The sequence below is a fragment of the Tasmannia lanceolata genome, unplaced genomic scaffold (assembly GCF_043159265.1).
Source record: "Tasmannia lanceolata isolate RefF3 unplaced genomic scaffold, GAP_Taslan_0.1 ptg000011l, whole genome shotgun sequence".
NCBI lineage: Eukaryota > Viridiplantae > Streptophyta > Magnoliopsida > Canellales > Winteraceae > Tasmannia > Tasmannia lanceolata.
The window spans coordinates 5,165,235-5,185,822 of NW_027518688.1; the positions used below are offsets into that span (position 1 = coordinate 5,165,235).

The 20,588-nt window shown below is 41.0% G+C and overlaps 1 protein-coding gene across 1 annotated transcript; it reads right to left on the reverse strand.

The window, feature by feature from the left end:
* Positions 1–1,534: 1,534 nt before the first annotated feature.
* LOC143885823 (uncharacterized) lies at positions 1,535–2,101 on the reverse strand. The gene has a single exon (XM_077389878.1). It carries the CDS (start codon positions 2,099–2,101, stop codon positions 1,535–1,537), a length of 567 nt encoding a protein of 188 aa, XP_077245993.1.
* Between the last annotated feature and the right edge of the window lie 18,487 nt (positions 2,102–20,588).

Consider the following 20,588-nt stretch of genomic DNA (forward strand, 5'->3'; position numbering starts at 1 on the left):
TATCAAGTTTTGATGTAGGCCTTCAACAAGAAAAATATTTTTTATACTAAGGCCTTTAAATTTAATAGTACCATCCCTAATGATTTTCCCTTTGCCATTGTCTCCAAAAGTGACATATCCTTGGTCTCCCATGACAATGCTTGAGAATTTGGTGGGTCTCCCATCATGTGCCTTGAGCATCGACTATCCAAGTACCACCTATCCGTTGTGGCTCTTGAGCTCATGCACCCCTACCAAAAAGGTTTAAGTCTTGGTCTTAGGTACCCAAGCTATGTTCGGTCCTCCAATGTTAGTATCAAAAGACTTATCCTTTCTTACCCAGACAAGTGATGATTTTCACAATCTACATGCATAATTATAATGGCCAAGTTTTCCACAATAATAGCATGTTGGAGAATAAATGGTAAAATCTTGTAAGGGGTTTTGGACTTGACAAACTTAGTTTTGTAAGCAACTTTCCTTTGGGGCTCTTGGTAGCCAAGACCTTGTTCCCAATAGAAACCTTGCTTGCTAAAATTTCATCAAGCTTGTCATTTCCACATGCATGTCTAAGAACAAGTTTATTATTTTCACTAGTAAGTTTCTTGTTCTCAACATACAATTTTTTAATGTCAACATATAATTTTTCATTTTCTTCTTTTAAATGATCAAACTTACACTTTAGATTTTCATGTTTCCTTTTAAGCAAGGTATTTTTCATGAAAAGTTTATCATTTAGAGAAGATTTTTCATCAAGCTCACTTTTCAAGTTTCCAAAATCCTTGGTTATCATTTCAAGAGATTTCTTCAATTTTTTATTTTTGAAAACTTCAAGGAGCAATGCTTTCTTAACTTCTTGACATTTGTCAATTAGTTCATTCATGGTAGGTTGTTCATTTTCATTATCACTTTCACTACCACTACTACTATCACTATCACTATTATTTTTATGAAGAAAAGAGTATAAAATTTGACTTACATTGAGTTGAGATGGATCACTTGCCATGTAGCAAACAAAATTTGATTTCTCATCTCCACTCGAGCTGCTTTGTGATATGTCGCTTAAGCCATCCTAATTGGCACTGAAACTCTTCTTCTTCTTGTCATCTTTTTCTTTTCTTTTGTCCGAGTCCTTCTAGAGTAATGGGCACCTGGGACAGATGTGTTCCTTTTTGCCACATTCAAAACACCAGATCAGATCATAATCACTATCTTTTCTTCTCCTGTCTTTATTTCTCTTTGGGGAGGTCCTCCTTCTTGAGCTCATATTTTTGTGATTGAATCTTCCAAATCTAGAGATCCTTTTGGAGAGAAGAGCTATTTTCGAGGTTAAGTTTTTCATACATAACTGTCTCTCACTGTCTTCTTCTTCATTGTCAACCTTGGGTTTGAAAGCCACATCCCTTTTCTTTGATTCTTTCTTCTTTCATTTTCTTTTGCTTTCCCTCTTCTTCATCTCCATCTCCATCTCATGAGTGATCAAGTTCCCCATGAGGTCATCAAGTCTCAGGGTGTCCAAGTCTTTAGATTGTTCTATTGCCGTGACCATTGGATCTCACGAGTCCGGGAAACATCTCAGGAGTCTTTGGACAAATTCATAATTTGTATATGTCTTTCCTAAAGCATTCAACTCATTTACAATATTAGTAAACCTTATGAACATGTTGGAGATAGACTCTCCTTCATGCATCTCAAAGGCCTCAAAATCACTAATAAGCATGTTAACTTTAGCACTCTTCACTTGAGTTGTCCCTTCATGGGTTGTCTCAAGTGTGGTCAAAATTTCCCTAGCCGTCTTACAAGTTGAGACTCTAATGAATTCCTCAAGAGAAAGAGCACAAAATAGCAGTGTCACTTCTTTGGCATCCAATGTAGCCTTTATCTTGTCGGCGACACTCCATTCCTTCCTATCCGTTGTGGGTTCAATGTACCCATCATGGACTAGCTCCCAAATTTTAAAGTCTACGGATTTTAAGTAAAAAGTCATTCTAATTTTCCAATATCCGTAGTTTAATCTATTGAAATATGGAGGTCTATTTGAGGCATGACCCTCAATGTACCCGGAGGGAGCTACTAGAAGATGATTGGATAAGGATGAGGATGGAGGAGGATCGATTGCCATGGATTTTTCTCCTGTAGATTTTTGGATCAAAAATCTCTATAAGAGCCTTTAGCTTTGATACCAAGTGAAATCCCAAAGGGCAACACACAAGAGGGTGTGAATTGGGTGTTTTTAAAATTTTTCTATTCAAAATGCTAGGACTTGTGAAATTAACCTAGTTAGTTCTAACCATTGTTCAAGATTATATTCAAATAGAAAAAGGAAAGAGATTACCAAACACATCACAAGAGAGAGGAGAAGGAGTAAGGAGACATGTTAGCCCAAGGATTCTCATGAGTTCATTCAATTACCTTGTTTTGATGATTAATAAACTCAAATTGATTAGTCTTTTATGGACTAATGTTTGCCTTGAGTGTTGTGCTATAGACAGGTAATTCACAGGTCAATCTATGCTAGCACACACCATTGATGGCCTATGCTTGAAGATGAATCAAACACATGTCAAAGGAGCTGGAGCATACTTGGATCAATCATTCCTTGGAGGGTAAACCAAGGAGAAGCTCAACATCAACCATCTCAAAGAATTGAACAAAAAAGCAAGATCAATGAAGGCCAAAGCTTGTCGATCAACAACTTACATGTTATATCGTCATTACACAATACAAAGCAACACACGGCTTAAGGATCAATGTGCAAAGGAGCTTGAACACATTGGTGGCATCATCCTTGGAAGATGTCAAAGCAAGGAGCTCAAGTGAAGATCCTACAAGCAAGCCAAGAACCATATTGAAAATCAAATGAAGATTAGCTCAAGAGTTCATTCAAGAGAGTGTTCAAAATGGTAGAATGTATTCATCTCTCTCTTGGACTCTCTTGATCAAGGCACATCTTGAAACCCCCTAAAAATATATTTTCCAAAGAGACTAACATACCCTTTAAGGACTTAAATAGATAAGTGAATGGCCATGGTGGTGTACCAACATGTTGGGACCCATATGGCATTCAACACAACATTGAACAAAACAGAGTTCCAAGTGGACAACCTGGATCAGCAACTAAATCCTATCAAAACTTGTTTAAAATATTTTAAAATATTTTTGAAAATATTTTTGATAGATAGCTCTCATTTTTCTCATATCCGTAGAGTATAAGAACGTTGAAATCCGACGAACGAACGAGATATGAATTTTTAAAGATAGGAGCTGAAATATGGAAACCAGGTACGGAACTACGTGGGTTTACACGGAGCTCCGTGCACGGAACTCCATGGAACCTCACGGATCTCCGTGGAGCAACCTGTTTAAAAAAAAAAAAAGAGCCATTGGGGTCCAACGGCTAGTTATTTTTTTACCCGGAAATGACCGAAATACCCCCAAAACGGTCATATTGAGTTGGAACTCTATATATACCCATTGTATATGTTCAAAACTTGATGATGAACTTTGTCCAACTCTAATAAACCCTAGAAATCCATTTATGAATCATTTTTGGGTTAATCTCTCACCAATCCTTCATTGTGCCTTGACTTTGGAAAAATCCACTTGAGATTAGTTAGGCTTAAACTTATTTATCTTTGAGAGTATATTAGGAGCTTCAATGTGCATTATAGCCTACTTAGAGGCCAAGCTTTCTTCTTCTTCCTCATTAGATCAGTGGCAAGGGCATCCGTGTTTAATTCCCTTGGGTGGAGCGCTTAGAACTAGGCGAAGTAGGAGACTCATTGTAAAGGTGGAAGGGCATCCTTATTTAATTCCCTTGGAGTGTAAAAGCCTCAGAGCCGGGCGTTGTGGAGGTCTCAAGAGTGAAAATCCTCAAGTGCGACCTTAGTAGAGTGGAGTAGGCCGTTTGCCGAACCACTATAAATCCTTGTGTCACTTGTGTTGGTATTTCTCTATCTCTCACCCCCTCTCACTCTCTTATTTATTTGTGCTTGCATTTTTACATATTTGGAATTGAGTGAGTAGTTAGCATTTTGGGTTTGATTGAATAATTATACCTTGCTAATTAGGCAATTTATTACTTAATTAAGTTTGCTAATCAACAAGGGTTTTGAACTTAAATTAATTTGTAATATTATTTTTGAGTTCAGCCATTTCAAACTTAATTAAACAAGGGATAAAACTAGGGTGATTTTGGGAAACAATTTTTAAAGGAAAAGTTTTCATTACCAACCTATTCACCTCCTCTAGGTTGCCAAACCGAGTCACTCCTCGGATTTCAAGGAGACTATACGAAGATTTTATAGTGGTTTGGTCACAACTTGACCTACTCCACTACCCAAGTACTTAGTCTTTCTTTGGGATTTTCTCCACTACGGTGAGACTTCTCAACGCCGCCTCACAAATTGTATACAACAATCACCACCTCAACAAGGGGACACACCCTTGGATACAATCCGCCTCCAAGGATGTTCTTCTTCGTTGCACCACCGCCTTGAAGAAAGAAACTCCTCTTTGCAACTTCAAATACAATAAAGGAAGGAAGAAGAAAAAAATAAAAAGCTCTCAAGCCTCTTTAAGGCATATCCAACTTTCAATGCTCACAATACTCCCAATGATTGAAACTAAATGCTTTGGGGAGTTTCTCTTGATAAGAAATGAATGCAAGTGTTAAATGCACAAGAGGTTTGAAGAACGATCATTTTGATTTCAAAGAAGAAAGCTCTAGGGTTTGATAATTGCTCAAAAGATGTAAAGGAAGGTCTTTGATGGGGTTTAAATAGCCCTAGTTCATTTGGAAAAGATCAAGAGCAAAACTATAATAAAACTGGGTGGTTGCACCTACCCACTGCAAACCCCAACGTCTCTTTGTCGAGACCGGTGCGGTCGACCGAGCCACGACATGAGGCTACAGGGGATCACCACATCGGGTTCTCTTGGAGTGTTTAGTTGATCTACATTTCTTGCGGACTAGGGACCGTGGTCCTAACTTCGTAAGAAAGAGAAACTTAGAGTCCCCACTTTGGTTAGGGCCTAGGACCTGTCCTGTTCTTCCTATGAAAAGGGGTAAATGCCCGAGTTTCATTGGAGGAACAGTAACCAAAGGGGTTCTTTTGCTCTGGGCCTAGAACCTTATAATTTTACTCTATTTTTTAAGGCAAGGTCCTTACAGATTTCTAGGTAAGGGTCATGGTTACAATCGGGGAAGATGTTAGGCACCCCTCTTGCCCGAATCAATCTTGTCTCTTGACTTGATTTGGCATTTTTAGAATAATTTAATCAGGGTAACTTAACATTTTATCCTTTATTTTGATTATGCTTAATTCCAGGATGTTAATAAAATGATTTTACAAAAAGATCAAAAATAAGTGGTAGCTATCCTGATTGAGATCGTATGTTGCTATATGAGTCCCGAAAGATCTCGCAACTTGAACACAATCAGGTTAACTTAAATCCAACAAAAAAGATAGTGTGGAAAGTAAAGAAAGGTAGAGGGGTTTATATCATAAGTACTGAGGGTAATAAGAGCTGAAGATCTTAAAATGTCACCACCTCGTACCTTACTTTGTAAAGAAAATTGTAGAAAGCTGGTAAATAAATGTAAATTTACCAAAATCTATGGAGAATTTGGCACTGTAACTGCACTATTCTGGCAAAAGAGGGCTCCGAAGTTGTTGAGATTTTGGTGACGTAACAACGCTATTCGGAAGAGGGGACTCTGAGGTTGTCGGTGGGATAACAGCTCTATTTGGACAAAAGGGGACCGAAGTTGCAGAGAAATCGGTGGCGTAACGATGTTATTTTGGAAAGGGGCTCCGGAGTTGCAGAGATTTCAGTAGAACAAGGGCACTATTATCGAAAAATAGCTCGTGGTTCTGTGAAATTCGACTGAACAACGACGCTAATTGGAGGATGTCGCTCCGAACCTTCAAAATTTTGGCAGAATGTCGACACTCGATGTGAGCTACCTTGAGTTTCTCTACTTTCTCTCTTATAGAAATAAAGAAACTAGGGTTTTTTGGAGATTTAGAGGGTTTTGGACTGGAAACGGCCAAAAGGGGGTGAAAACCAAGGATTTTTCTCACACAAAAGAGGAGAGGGGGGGGGGGATTTCACCATGAATTACTCTTACCCCCTTATTTATTGGTTTAGGGGGGGGGAGTAAATTTTGGTCATTTCGACCAAATTTTGCAGGGGGTGAAATTCAATTTCGCCCCCTGCAAAATTTGGTGTCATCCAAATGATGTCATCTGGGTGACATCATATTTTGAAAGATGCGAGACTTCGTCTCTTATGTGCCTCGAAAAATGTGATTTCTCGTCCTTTATCGGTTAGTTTCGAATGTCCGTAACTCCTCCGATTGAATTCTGAATCACACGCTGTCAGATCCATTGGATTCCTCATTATGGGGAGTTTCCAATCAACCTAATATCGCTTGCTTTCAGGAAATAAAGTGTCCTCTGGGTAAAAACATAAGTTTTTGACTCAAAGTTAACTTACCCATTGAAATGCGGTGTGGTAACGGGCTTACCGGTTTATGTCGTAAAAAGCGGGTGCTGTGTAAAAATAGGCTTTTGGTTTGCCGAAAAGGTGGGTGCTGTGTAAAAATAGGCTTTCTGGTTGTATCTCCAGTATAAAACGGTTTTCAAAAATTATTTTCTTTTGCAAATACCCTAAAGAGAGATTGAGAGAAACCAAACTGGTGCTCTGGAACCCATCATAAGGTTCTTCCTCGAGACACCTATCATTTGTACCACCTTGACAGAATTGAATGTCTACAGATGCTTCTCTTTGGTAGAGGGTGCACGGCACCTGAATGCCAAAGTAAGGAGACATCAAATTTTTTTTACTGGGGACTAATGATAGGTTTGCAAGACTCACGTCAGATCCTAAGGCATACAACTCCCATCGAGGAATCTTGCTGTCAGGTCATCGAGTGGAAACCTCTCGCCGATGATTTTTTGGGGTTTTTAAAATGTGACTGTCAAAATGAGTCTTGGGAGAACGTCAATTCCAACAACCGGGAGGGTCATCGGAAGTCTGGTTTAGAGCCTGACTTGGGAAGGGACCTCGAGGGATGCCATTCTGACATCCGGTGTAGAGACTGATAATAGAAATGCCGAAGCGGCACCAGGTGGTTGAATGTTATGTGATACTGTATTTTAACAGTATTGATTTTGAAAAGATGTTTCTTTCACATCTAGAATTGATCGGTCTTAAAAGTTGGCCAAAAGACTTAGCGTTTGTACGGATACAAACACTTACAAGGGCTATTGATTTTGATGAGTTACCGCTCATAAACGGACTTCACTCGGGTTTGAAAGGGTTACTGTGAGAAAAAGACTTACCCTAAAGAGCTAGCGTGTGATAACAGGTTTGGTCTGATTTGATACCGTGTAATTACGGATTTACACTGATTTAGGGGTTACCGCACAGAAACAAACTTGCCCTGAAGAGCTACCGTGCGATAACGGGTTTGTTCTGATTGGATACCATGTAATAACGGGTTTACATTGATTTGGAGGGTTACCGCATAGAAACGGACTAACCCCGAAGAGCTACCGTGTGATGAGGAGTTTGCTCTGATTGGATACCGTGTAATAACGAGTTTACACTGATTTGGAGGGTTACTGCATAGAAACGGACTTACCCTGAAGAGCTACCGTGCGATAACGAGTTTGCTTTGATTGGATATCGTGTAATAACGGGTTTACACTGATTTAGAAGGTTACCACGTAGAAACGGACTGACCTCGAAGAGCTACCGTGTGATGACGGGTTTGCTCTAATTGGATACCGTGTAATAACAGGTTTACACTGATTTGGAGGGTTACCGCGTAGAAACGAGCTTACCCTGAAGAGGTACCATGCGATAATGGGTTTACTCTGATTGGATACCGTGTAATAACGAGTTTATATTGATTTGGAGCCTCAAGGGACTCACACTAGTTGGGATGCCTCAGGAGACTCACACTGGTTGGGATGCCTCAGGGGACTTATATTTGGGATGATTTTTTAATGACTTTGTTGGGGATTTGGTTATAGACTCCGCTGGGGCTTTGGCTATAAACTCCACTCGGGATGATGTAAGAGGCATTATATTACCTCCAACGATCTCGTTGGAGAAATCCTTTCGAGCGGCATCGAATGTCTGCAGATTTGACAATAATAGATTTACCAATTTTTTGTGCTTGAAGACTCTGGATAATCTGATCTTGTGGGGATGTGAGACTAAACAATTATGCTCGGAAGCTTCAAGAAACGCTCAAAAGAGTTGATTGATTCATCTTCAAAGGATTTCTGGAATCCACGGACGAAACAACAGCGAAACAAGCCGAAACAGGGGGTGAAAATGACTAAACCGGGGGAATATTCCCCCAATTTCGCCCCCTGCGAAGTTTAATTTCATGGGGGGCGAAAATGGCTTTTCAAGCCATCTGTTGTATGGATATAAATATTCGTACGATGTTCATTTTTGTCATTTTCAACTCGTTTCAGTTCGTTTTCGCTCTGAGGTTTTAGTTCTTTTTTCGTGTCTTTTTCTCGTTTTTGAGTTTTCTTTGGTTCTCAGCTGCTATGGCACGACAGCCACACCTACGAGGGAGGAGGGATGCAGGGAGAGAGTCCTTCGGGGATGAGGAGCAGGATCGCGATCCTTGGTATCAGGGTACGCTTCTGACGCGTACCGCCGTACACTTTTCGAGGCATTTCCGTGATGGAGATGCATGTCGTTTGGACTGCTTTTATGATTCCTAGATTTTTAGGATTGCCTTTAGCTTTAAATTTTATCCCAATTTAGGTAGCATCTCTTTATTTCTCTTATCTTTTGCATAGGGTCTTCCTGATATGACCACGAGAGGGTCATTGAGAGATATCCGGGCGAGATGTGATAACTTGCATGTCAGAGCCCTGGTTTACGTGGAGAGGTCAGGGCTCCACAGAGTCATTGCCCCTGGATTCAGAGGGCGTAGGGGCAGTCTTTGTGCGGGCTCTAGTTGAGCGCTGGTGGGATATGACCTACACATTCCCCTTCCCGATCGGGGAAGTTGGGTTGACTCCTTTGGCTTTTTCAGTGGTGACAGGGCTTCAGATGGGAGGGATTCCCATTGAGCTGACTCCGGTTATAGAGGAGGATTTCAGAGATACTCGGAGAGTGATAGAGCATGATCCACTGGACCCGCCCGGGGCGCCTCCACCCGCTTCTTCGCGAGACTTAGCATGGCTCGATTAGATCATTGGCCAGAGAGGCCATCTGAGCCAGATGAGAGATACTATCGCCAGCTGGCGATGACCTTTGTGATGTCCCTTCTGGGACATACCCTATTCAGGAGTATAGTTCGCCATATCAACCGACTGGCGGACTACGATTGGGGAGGAGCAGCTTATGCCTTCCTGATTAGAGAGATGGACGTACTGTCGCGAGGAGCGACAAAGTCCATGTGTAGGCTTTGGTACATCTGGGCGGTACGCTTCTTACCATTCTCTTTTCAATTCTGAATTTGTTTTGCTTTGCTTTTTAATTCATTGCTGGTGATATAACTTGTTTAAGCAATTTTGCTTTTGATGACTCTTGTACAGGCATGGGCCTATGAGTGCTTCGGTCTTCTTGCCTCTGTGCCTAGGGATCCAGATAGAGTTTTGAAATACTCAAGAGGGGGGGTGAATTGAATTTAACTCAATATTAGGCCTTTTGAAAATTACCTATAAACCCTAATTGAAATTTTTCTTCACTTAATTAAATATTTGGTTAGTGCAAATATAATTGAAAGAACAAAGTGAAATGCCAAGCCAAACAATAATGGAAATGCAAGAGTGAGAAATGACACACCGATATATAGTGGTTCGGCCAACGGCCTACTCCACTCTACTCAAGGTCGCACTTGAGGGATTCCACTATTGGAGACCTCCACGATGCCCGGCTCCGAGGCGGTTACAATTCCAAGGGATATTAAACAAGGATGCCCTTACACCTTTACAAAGACTCTCCTTCTCCGTCGAGTTCTAAGCGGTTGCTCTCTAGGAAATTAAAAACGGAATGTCCTAGCCACCTATACAAGATATGAAGATTGAGTAGCTTGGCTTCTTCTTGAAAGCTTGATGCTCTTTGTAGATCCTTGATTGCTCTTCAATGATGGTTGCAAGTGAAAGCTCTAGAATCCCAACTCAAATAGATTTGCAAGTTGCAAGGCAAGTTTTGGGAAAAACAAAATCTCAAGCAATAATAGGTTGCAAGTTTTCTTTGATGCTCAAGAATGTTTTCAAATGATCAAGAGAGAGAGAAAAACTTCTCTACATATTGTATTTATAGCCTCTCCAAAGAATATGACCGTTTGGGGGTGGAAATATCAAAATACAAGAATTAATTCAAATCCCAACGGCTATATTCTGAGCTGTCGCAGGGTTCTCGGAGTTCCGAGAATCATTCTCGGAGTTCCGAGAAATATTCTCGGAGTTCCGAGACAACGGCCAGAAGAAATAAAATTTCTACTGGACCATTTCTCGGAGTTCCGAGAAAATGTCCAGACGCTACTGGACCTTTTCTCGGAGTTCCGAGGGAACTCTCGGAGTTCCGAGCTTGGAGCTCCGAGAAAAATTCTCGGAGTTCCGAGAAGCCTAAAAATCCGCAGTTTTTGATTTTTATTGTTTGTTTGATTTTTAGCTTTTGGAACTCAACTCCTATGGTTATTTTGGAATGTTTATGAGGGTCCCAACATGTTGGTCCACCACATAACCATTCACTAATCCATTTTAAGTTCTTAAGTGTTCTTTGAAAAACAAATTGAAAACACTTTGAAAACGTTTTGCCTTGACTTGAAAATCTAAAGAGAAAGGATGTACAATGATACCTATGCAATCTTCGATCCCTCTTTAGCTTTGGTCTTCAAATGATCTTCCATCTTTGGATGCTTGCTTGAGTGATGATGTGAGCTACACTTAGCTCCTTTGGCTCTTGTTTGGTACACCTTTAAGCATGACCAAGTTGAGTGTTGGTTTCTTCAATGATCAATCCTATCTTAAACACAATACTTCAAAGCAAATTGATTAGTATTCAAAAACACAATCAATTATGTTTAGAATCATCAAAACAAGATAGGAGAGTAGACCCTTGGGCTTACAAGTTTACTTTTCGGCGTAGAGACGCTGGATAGTGGGGCAGTCAAGGTCACGCCCTATTTACTCAGCGGACTAGGTTTGTCGAGCCATTGACCGGATTCAGCCAGACGTTGTGAGTACTTTAAATTGCTTTCATTTTCAGTACTGCACTTTTTTTTGCTTTGAATTATTTTCATGTCTTTGACCCATGGCCTATGTCTTGACAAGTCTGGTGGAGACGTCTGGATGATCACCAGGAGGTTGTGAGGAGAGAGTATGCGCACTCCAGGTGTGTTACTCAGAAGATGATGGCATTCACCTGCCATTTGGGGCCGACAGTTTACCTGCCAGACAGGATAGCGCGCCAGTCATTTTGGCACGAGAGCCAAGGGATTCCTCCTCCTCCCCTTAGCAGTTTGAGGATCCTGGGTTGGGTAGCTCCGGCCAAGCTAGAGATCTTGCAGACAAGAGGATTCGACATCCCCGATGGCCACCTCAGGCCTGGAGATTACAGAGCTTGGGCCTCTGTACAGCTGATGGGTCCATTGACCTCAGGACAGGTATTCTCCTTTACCTTTCCCTTTCTTTCAGTTTTGATTTGCTCTCAACTGAAATATAATTGTTGAACTGAATCATCCTGTCTTCTTCAGGAGGATCCTGAGGCAGAGGTTGCCCCTAAGGCTACTGCTTTCGCAAGGGAGCCTTATGATGAGGGCAGGGCCCTTGATGAGGCCATCAAGGCCACGGTCACTGAGGTGAGGAGACCTCATACTCGGAGCCAGGAAAGGCGCCGATGGAGGCATTTTCTTCGAGGTCCTCCTCTTCTCCAGTCAGGCCGGCGCGTCGCCCATTGCTTCCGCCGCGATCCACAGTTAGACGAGCTCCTCCTCTAACTTCTTTAGAGGATGGCCCTTCTTGTCTTCCAGAGTACTATCCGGTAACAGGCTAGATCGTCTCGACCTCCTACAAGAGAGGGACGAGGGAGATCTTTTTGACTCGACCAAGAGAGGCATACGGGTATCCGATTTCAGAGAGTTTCATCGGGGTAAGTGAATTTACTTATGCATTTATTTCAGTATTTTTTTTTGAAATAGTCTTCTTATCTGATTTGACTTCTCTTGGTGCTGCAGATTCCTCGCCATCAAGCTAATGATATGCTACTTCTGGTGGGGAGCCTGAAGCTCCTGGTCACACAGCAGATTGATGCTCTCAGGGAGCAAGAGTCGAGGATCTCTGCCCTAGAACAGACTCGACGAGAGGGTGACCAGATGATCTTAGTGCTTCAGCAGGAGATCGAAGCCATGAGATAGGGGCGGGGGACACAGGAGGGTTCGTCAGCCAGACAGGTATGAATGTTTATTTTTGTATTTGAATTGATTTGAAATTCTACACATATGTTTTAATATATCTTTGATATTCTAACATAATTTTGGGTGCCGGAGGAGGTGTAGACGCCAACGATGCTAGTTCCAGAGGGCAGATGCAACATTGATGACAGAGATGACACGTCTGACGAGGACTATGTCACAATGACTGAAGATTTAGAGGCTGATGACACTACCTCGCCTGACTGTCAGCGAGGTAAAAGGCCGATGAGAGTCAGCGCCCCTCCGGCGAAGAGAGTGAGGATTGAGACCCGAGGGCATGTTCGGCCCTCATCTTTCAGAGCCAGATACCGATCCCGCTGATAGGGCAGTTGCTGCTAATAGAGTGGACCCAGACTAGGTCAGAGAGCTGCTTGACATTGGGATGGTGATGGCGATGGGCTCGCTAGAGCGCTTATTAGATGATATTCCTACTGAGGGACTTCGAGAGCCAGGGGAGTCTTCAATCTCCCAGCCTAGAGCAGACTCGTCGTCCACCCCCTGCGAAATCCAGGATCCTCCGGAGCAGGGTCCGACAGGCCCTCCGCCTGAGCAGTGATCTTTTATTTTTTCTTTTTGGTTCCCTCAGTTGGGGATGAGATGTATTTATCTTCTTTGGATTGATTAGACATACATGTTGATATATGGTTCAATTTTTATTTGTTTGCTTTTATCTGCATTCTGCTTGTGTTGTTGTGTTTGAAATAAAGTGTATTTTGTATAAATGGATGCTCATTCTAGGCGGATATTTATACAAAATGCCCCTTGCATGTTTTCCTTAATGATTTGATCATGCATTTTGTGTTATTAGTCATATTTCTATGTCGAATAATACAAAATGCTGCTAGTGTATTTATTCCCATAGTCAAAAGAAAGTTAATACAAGGTAAGAAACAAAGGTAGCAATTTCATTGCAAGTAAAGGATGGCACATTCTGAGTGTCCTTGATTGTGAAGTTACATTCTTCTGAACATTATTTTTTTGTACCTGGAGTACTGAGCTGGATATTGACTTTCTGAGATAGGTGAGAAATCTGCTGTGTTTTTCTTTAGCGTATGATTACCTTTGTTGGGTAACAATTTAGCTGGGGAAATGAGCTTTTTCTTTTCTGGATTCCCGTGTAGGGAGGAAATGAAGGAGACTCGATTTTACTGAAAAAAATATATTTTGATTTATTTTAGGTAAGTCGAACCCTATATAGATGAGCTTGAATGTATTTGTTCACGGCCAGTGTTCCTTGCCCCTGATTTTTCAATCATGGTCCAAATACCCTTTAGATTGTTTGAAGTATTAATACATTTTGTTTTGGACCAAAGAATTCTTCATCTGGTCTTTTCAAAGGCATGCCTTGCCAACAATTAAGTTGTCCTTTGCGGATTTTCAACTTAACGGACCGTTTGTATCTTAAGTTTTGCTAGAAACATGTTTCAAGTTGTTTTGTTTCTATAGGCACGGTGACCCTAATTTTTGCCTAAGTTACCCTTTCAGATTTTTGACTTAGCGGATCTTCAGATCTTCTAGTTCTGGACAATCGGAAGACTTGCTTGTGAAATCTTTGAAGGTTTCTGGAGATTTTGAAAAAGGTTTGTTGGTTTTACCAACGGTGACCGAGCCCGAAATGATAAGGTTGCCTACGTACCCCAAAGAAGGATTGTGATCAGGTCCGTGTAGTTCGAGGCTTTCTGGGGGGAACTAATTGGATAGTTTGACTTCACCAAATGGTACCAAACCTGAAGTGATCAGGCTGTCTACGTACCCCAAAGGAGGATTGGGATTAGGTCCGCGTAGTTCGAGGCTTTTCTATGGGGAAAAGGATCGAAAGGGGGTAACCTGAAAGGTTTTGTTGGCTTCGCCAAAGGATGACCAAACCTGAGTTTTGTCAGGCTGCCTACGTACCCCAAAGAGGTTGGGATCAGGTCCACATAGTTCGAGGCTTTGAAGGCATCTTCAAAAAGGGTTTTTAAAATTTTGTTGGTGAGTCATTTTAGGCTTTGATCAGTACAAGAGACCTTCGATGTTTAGGAGTAATATCTTTTTATTTGATCGAGGTTAGTAGGTTCGGAAATTCTATCTCCATTTTGGTCAAGAAGTCTGACAGCTTTTCCGGACAAGATTTCATCAACGATGTAGGGGCCAGACCATGTAGGTCTAAAATTTCCCTTGGATCGAAGACAGAAGCTCGGCATTCTCTAAGAACCATATCCCCCTCTCTAAGTTCTCGGATTCAAACCTTCTTATTGAAAGCTCTTTCTGTTCTGCGTAATAGCCTTGTACGTGGTACGCTGCTTTCAACCTTTTCTCATCCATCATGCATAACTCTTGATGATGAATGCAGGCCCATTCAGATTCTGGTAGACTGCTTTCCATCAGGATTATGAGTGACAAGATTTTTAACTCGATGGGTAGGACAACCTCCATACCATATGTGAGTGAGTAGGGAGTAGCTCCTGTAGATGCACGGACAGAAGTTCTAAACGCCCAAAGTGCGAACGGAAGGTTACTTGACCAATCTTGGTAGGATTGAGTCATTTTTCAAAGAATGTTCTTGATATTCTTGTTAGTTGCTTCAACGACGCCATTAGTTTGAGGTAGGTACGGAGACAACTTATGGTGCTTGATTCTGAATTCTTCACACAATGAGGCTCCCTCCTTCTTGAAGTGAGAACAATTGTCTAATATCAACTTGTACAGACACCATATCTGCAGATGATGTTGGCCCTGATAAACCTGGCAACTGATGCCAACGAAATTGAAGAGTACGACTGAGCTTCGATCCACTTGATGAACTAATCGATTGCAACAAGTATATGTTCGTGGCCACTGGAGGACTTTGGAGAGATTTTGTGGATAATGTCGATACCCCAAATTGAGAAAGGCCACGGTGATGTGAGCGAGTGAAGCTCTGACGGTGTCACATGTATCAGGTTAGTGTGAATCTGACAGAAGTGACATTTTTTGACAAAAGAGAAGCAATCTACTTCTAGAGTAGTCCAGAAGTAACCCAGACGAAGGATCTTCCGTGCTAACATTTTGTCGTTTATATGAGGACCATAGACACCTGAATGAACATCTTCTAAGATTTCTGTGGCTCTGTCTTCATCGACACAAAGGAGCTGGACTCCGTTAAATGATCTGCGGTAGAGGTCTCCTCCACAAATGACATACGTAGATGCCGGTTTCTGCCATGCTCTTTTGTCCTTTAAAGAGGCCTTTGGGGGGTGTTCCCTGCCGGAGATAAGATTTTTAATATTGAAATACCAAGGTTTCTCATCTTGACATTTGGCTGCTATCTGAACCATATGTACATGTGCTGGGATGACGTGTCTCTTTATTGCTAAAGGACGGACCTTAACTCCTACTGGAATATCACCCATGGATGCAAGAGTGGCCAAGGCATCTGTGAATCTGTTTCTTAATCTGAAGATGTATGTAAAGCTGATGTTGTGGAAACTTTTCATCAGGCTCGTGAGGTAAGTGTGATATGGAATCAACCTATCATATTTGGTGAGCCATTTCCCGTTTGTTTGACAAGTGATTAACAGAGAATCCTCGAACACATCGAGGTCTTGTAGCTCTAATGACAGGGCTGCTTCCAGATCGGCTATACAAGCTTCGTACTCAGCCTTATTATTGGTGTAGTCGAATCCTAATTTGATGGAGATTGGTATGTGTTCGTCTCGAGGCGAGACAAGGATAATGTTTACTCCTCTGCCTCTTGAGTTTGACACTCCGTCAAAGTACATAGTCCATCTAGCATCACTGGGTGCATCTCTGATCGTCATGATCCATTCATCTGGAAATACATGGCTCTGCTATGTATCTTCAGTAGGTGCATCAGCTAACTGTTCTACGATGATTCTGCCCTTGACTGACTTCTGGGTGACATATGTGATGTCAAACTATGATAACAACAACAACCAACGAGCAGTTCTGCCGATCAGGGCTGGGTTTTCAAAAAGATACTTCATCGAATCTATCTGAGATATGAGGAAGATGAATGAAGGTTATCCCCTTCCGGCAAGATCGCTATGCACAGTGGAACAAAAATCGCATAGAATTTTAAAATTTTCTTTTTGATCTTGCTTTTGTCCAAGATCCTATAGTCTAGATTAGTTAATTAAGTTAATCAAACATAAATAAATACCTCTTTGAAGAAGAAATCAAGGAATCATGTTACTTGATCTACTCCTCGAATGGTTGTGATCGTTCTAAACGTCGCAGACCTCGCAAGTTGAACCGATGGATTCTTTTTTTTTGCTTGGACTATTGTGGATGTGAATAACTCTTATTCACCTATTTAAGGTCTGATCTAATCAGTACATTTTTTGTAGAGAATAGAGAAATTGATTGGAAGCCTTTCTCTTTGAAACTATTTCAATTGGAACAGAAATAGAGAGAGAGAGAGAGAGAGAGAGAGAGAGAGAGAGAGAGATGAAAAACTATTTTTCCAAAGGGGGAAGCAAGGGAGAACGAATTTTTGAGTATTTCACACTTGAAATTTCGCTCTCCCCTCTCTCCTTTATATAAAGTAGAATTTTGGTTTGATAAATCTTTGTTTCTCTCTCCCAATTCCAATCCAATTGAGAAACCAACTTGAATTGAGACTCCTCGAGTGAATGAGACTCTCTCAAACCTCCAAAATGAGACTCTCTCAAACCTCCAAGGCTGTGTGGGGAAACTTAAGATACATGGGAGAACATGTATGGATGTATCCCTCCAGCTCTTTTGGCCTTATCTTATAAGAGTTAATGTTGGAAACAAATTGCTTACTTTGTAGATCCTACAATTTAGCAATTCTTATCCAACTAGGAGTTGAGTGCAACTCAAAGTCCTTGAGCAATTAGGACTCTTTTCCCCAGCTCTCCAACTGATTTAGGAGTGTTGTGGGCCCCACAAACCTTATCCAAATGTGTAGTCCTATCCCAATTCCCAATTCCGTTCCAATTCCGCAACTTTTGCGAAACCGGTTTGGGAATAACTATCCTCATTTGGATTACACATTATTATGCTAGTTATTAATCAAATTAATAATACATAATAATGTATAATAATTAAATAATTAATAAATATATTAATTAATAATTTAATCGATTAATAACTCACATCTAATGGGAGTTATTTCGGCTCCAATTTGTCTTCAAAAAGTTCTCTTACTGTCTCTTGTTAGTTTCCTAACAAAGACATGTATATATATATATATATAAATATATGTTGATATATATATATATATATATATCAACATATATTTATATATATATATATATATATATATATAATTAATATCCACATTAATCTAACAGATCATATCCGTTCGTGCAATTACATAAAATGCGAAACCCTGATCAATTTGGATGTTACAGGGTCAATCGAGTTGTGAGTGGAATCGTCGCAAGGGTCCAACGGTCAATCCTGTAGAACGCTATGGTGGGCCCCAGTGCAATCTCGCTCTGTAGTTAAACTACACTCGCATTAGGTCAGTGGCCTCCATCGAGACGTAATCCTGAAGATGACCGTCAGATCATCTTACCCCTAATCACATCATGTATGTGCAAGTCCTTGCTTCGTAACTACATCTACTGAGTTGAGTCATACAGGAGGTAGACACCATTTACCCCCTCGGCCCACCCGCACTCTTGGTAAACTATTTTGGTCAAGCGGTGTTGGCCTCCAAATGCATCTGCAGATTCCTTTGAAAATAATTCAATATTTCATAAAATATTTCGATAAATATTTTATCAAATCTGCCTGGCCAGGCTTTTTAATAGGCCTACCACTTTGACAAAATTGTAGATATCAATCCCTAAAATTTAGAGCAAAGAATCCCTTGTTGAGTATCACTATTGGTCTCGAGGGTTTGCTCTAAGATATAGCTCTATCCGAATGTGACTCTTAAATAGAATCACTATAAGATAGACTAAGACCCTAGAACGGACCGACAGACCAATAAAATCCCTCAGGTCTAAGGACATGTGAAGGGTCTTGTTTGGAAGAACAACTTTGCTTTCTTTGTCCACAAGTTGTTCTTTATTTGATCTGGTACGGTTGCGCGATCCAATCGTCGCACCCACTCTTCTTGCTTAGGGTCCACTACCCAGATGACCGAGATAAGTCACCTCACGACACGTGCATGTAGGCAAGACTGGTGCTAGTTGTATACAGAAAGAGATGTCCAGTCTCTTTCCCACTAGGAACTATTAAGGCTAGCATAGAACCGAGATGTCATATCTCCTTGCTCCATTGGATCTGTGAATTCTTTGAGCATGGAATTTCTACTACGCTACCTAAGGATGAATATGTGTCAATAAAATAAGCACATCACACACATTCATAAATGTAAGTACCCATTCGTGTCATGAAATAAACCTTTATTAATTAATAAATGTCATTCTATTAGCTTTGCAGGGCATATACTCTAACAATCTCTCACTTGCCCTCAAAGCCAGTCATGAATATATCTTGGACCCATTCCCTCTAGATGCTTATCAAATACCTTTTGACTAAGGGAGTTGGTCAAAGGATCTGCCACGTTGTCCATTGAAGTTACTTTAGCTATAGTCACATCTCCTCTGTTGATAATCTCTCGTATCACATGATATTTGCGAAGGATGTGCTTTGACTTCTGATGAGACCTTGGTTCATTTGCTTGAGTGATCGCCCCACTGTTATCACAATACAGCGTAATAGGTCTCTCAATAGAGGGCACGACTCCAAGTTCGTCTATAAACTTCCGCAGCCATACCGCGTCCTTCGCCGCATCACTCGCACCGATGTATTCCGCCTCAGTTGTGGAGTCTGCCGTAGTGTCTTGCTTTCAACTCATCCATCAAACTGCTCCATTAGCGAAGGTGAAGAGAAAACCTGATGAGCATTTCATGTCGTCAACATCTGAGTGAAAATCCGCATCAGTATATCCAGAAACGAGTAATTCGTCTTCTCCAAATACTAAACAGTAATGTTTAGTTCTTCTGAGGTACTTAAAGATATGCTTAACTGCTGTCCAATGCTCTAGACCTGGGTTTAATTGATGTTTACTAACCTTAACCACACTTACAGAGAAACAAATATCTGGCATTGTAGACAACATGGCATACATCAAGCTTCCCACTGCTGAAGTGTAGGGAATCCTGTTCATTTCTTCCTTATCTTCAGATGTCTTAAGAGACATCTTCTTAGAGAGCTTGATTCCATACCTTTTGGTATTAACCCTTTCCTGAAATCTGTCATATGATACTTGGCCAATATCTTACCTATGTAAGCTTCCTGTGATAGTCCAAGTGTCCTATTCCCACGATCTCTAAACAATTTAAGGCCAAGAATATAAGACGCTTCACCCAAATCCTTCATAGCAAAGGTACTAGATAGCCATACTTCTGTATTAGACAACATTCCAGCATCATTCACAATGAGTAGAATGTCATCTACATGCAAAACAAGAAATGTCACAGCACTCCCACTAACCTTTTTGTAAACACAAGCCTCATCTACGTTTTGTGTATAGCCAAACTCTTTCACTGCTTGATCAAAACGAAGATTCCAATTGCGGGATGCTTGCTTTAATCCATAAATGGATCTTTTCAACTTGGACACTTTCTGACTTCCTTCTTCGGCAGCTTTAAAATCTTCTGGCTGGATCATATACATATCCTCTTGAATGTTTTTGAAATTCCAAGGGTGGTCCCGAGTACGGCAACTTATGAGGAGTGAGAAATTAGGTTGCTAACAAGTTTTAACTCTTCTGAAAACTCAAACCCAATTTTGGAAATTAAGAGATCAACAATAAAGTTCAAGCATACAAGTTAAATCTAAAGTGCAAATGCAAAATAAAGAGCAAGAGTAAGAGAGATTGCACCCGAGATTTAAAGTGGTTTGGTCCTCCAAACGTGAGGCCTACTCCACTCCACCAACCAAACCCGTTGATGGCTTCACTATGTGATCTTCTTAACTTCGGCGAAGATCGGTGTCGATTACAAATTCCGATTACCTTTAACCTTGGTGGCAATCTTCACCACAGAGAGTGGGCTACGCTTCTCTGAACACTCGCCCGATACAAGTTCTTGACTAAGAAAGAAAGAACAAAAAATCCCTCACAAGGGTTTACAAATTGTAGAAGATGTACAAATTGAGCCTATAGATCCAAATCCTAATCTTAGAG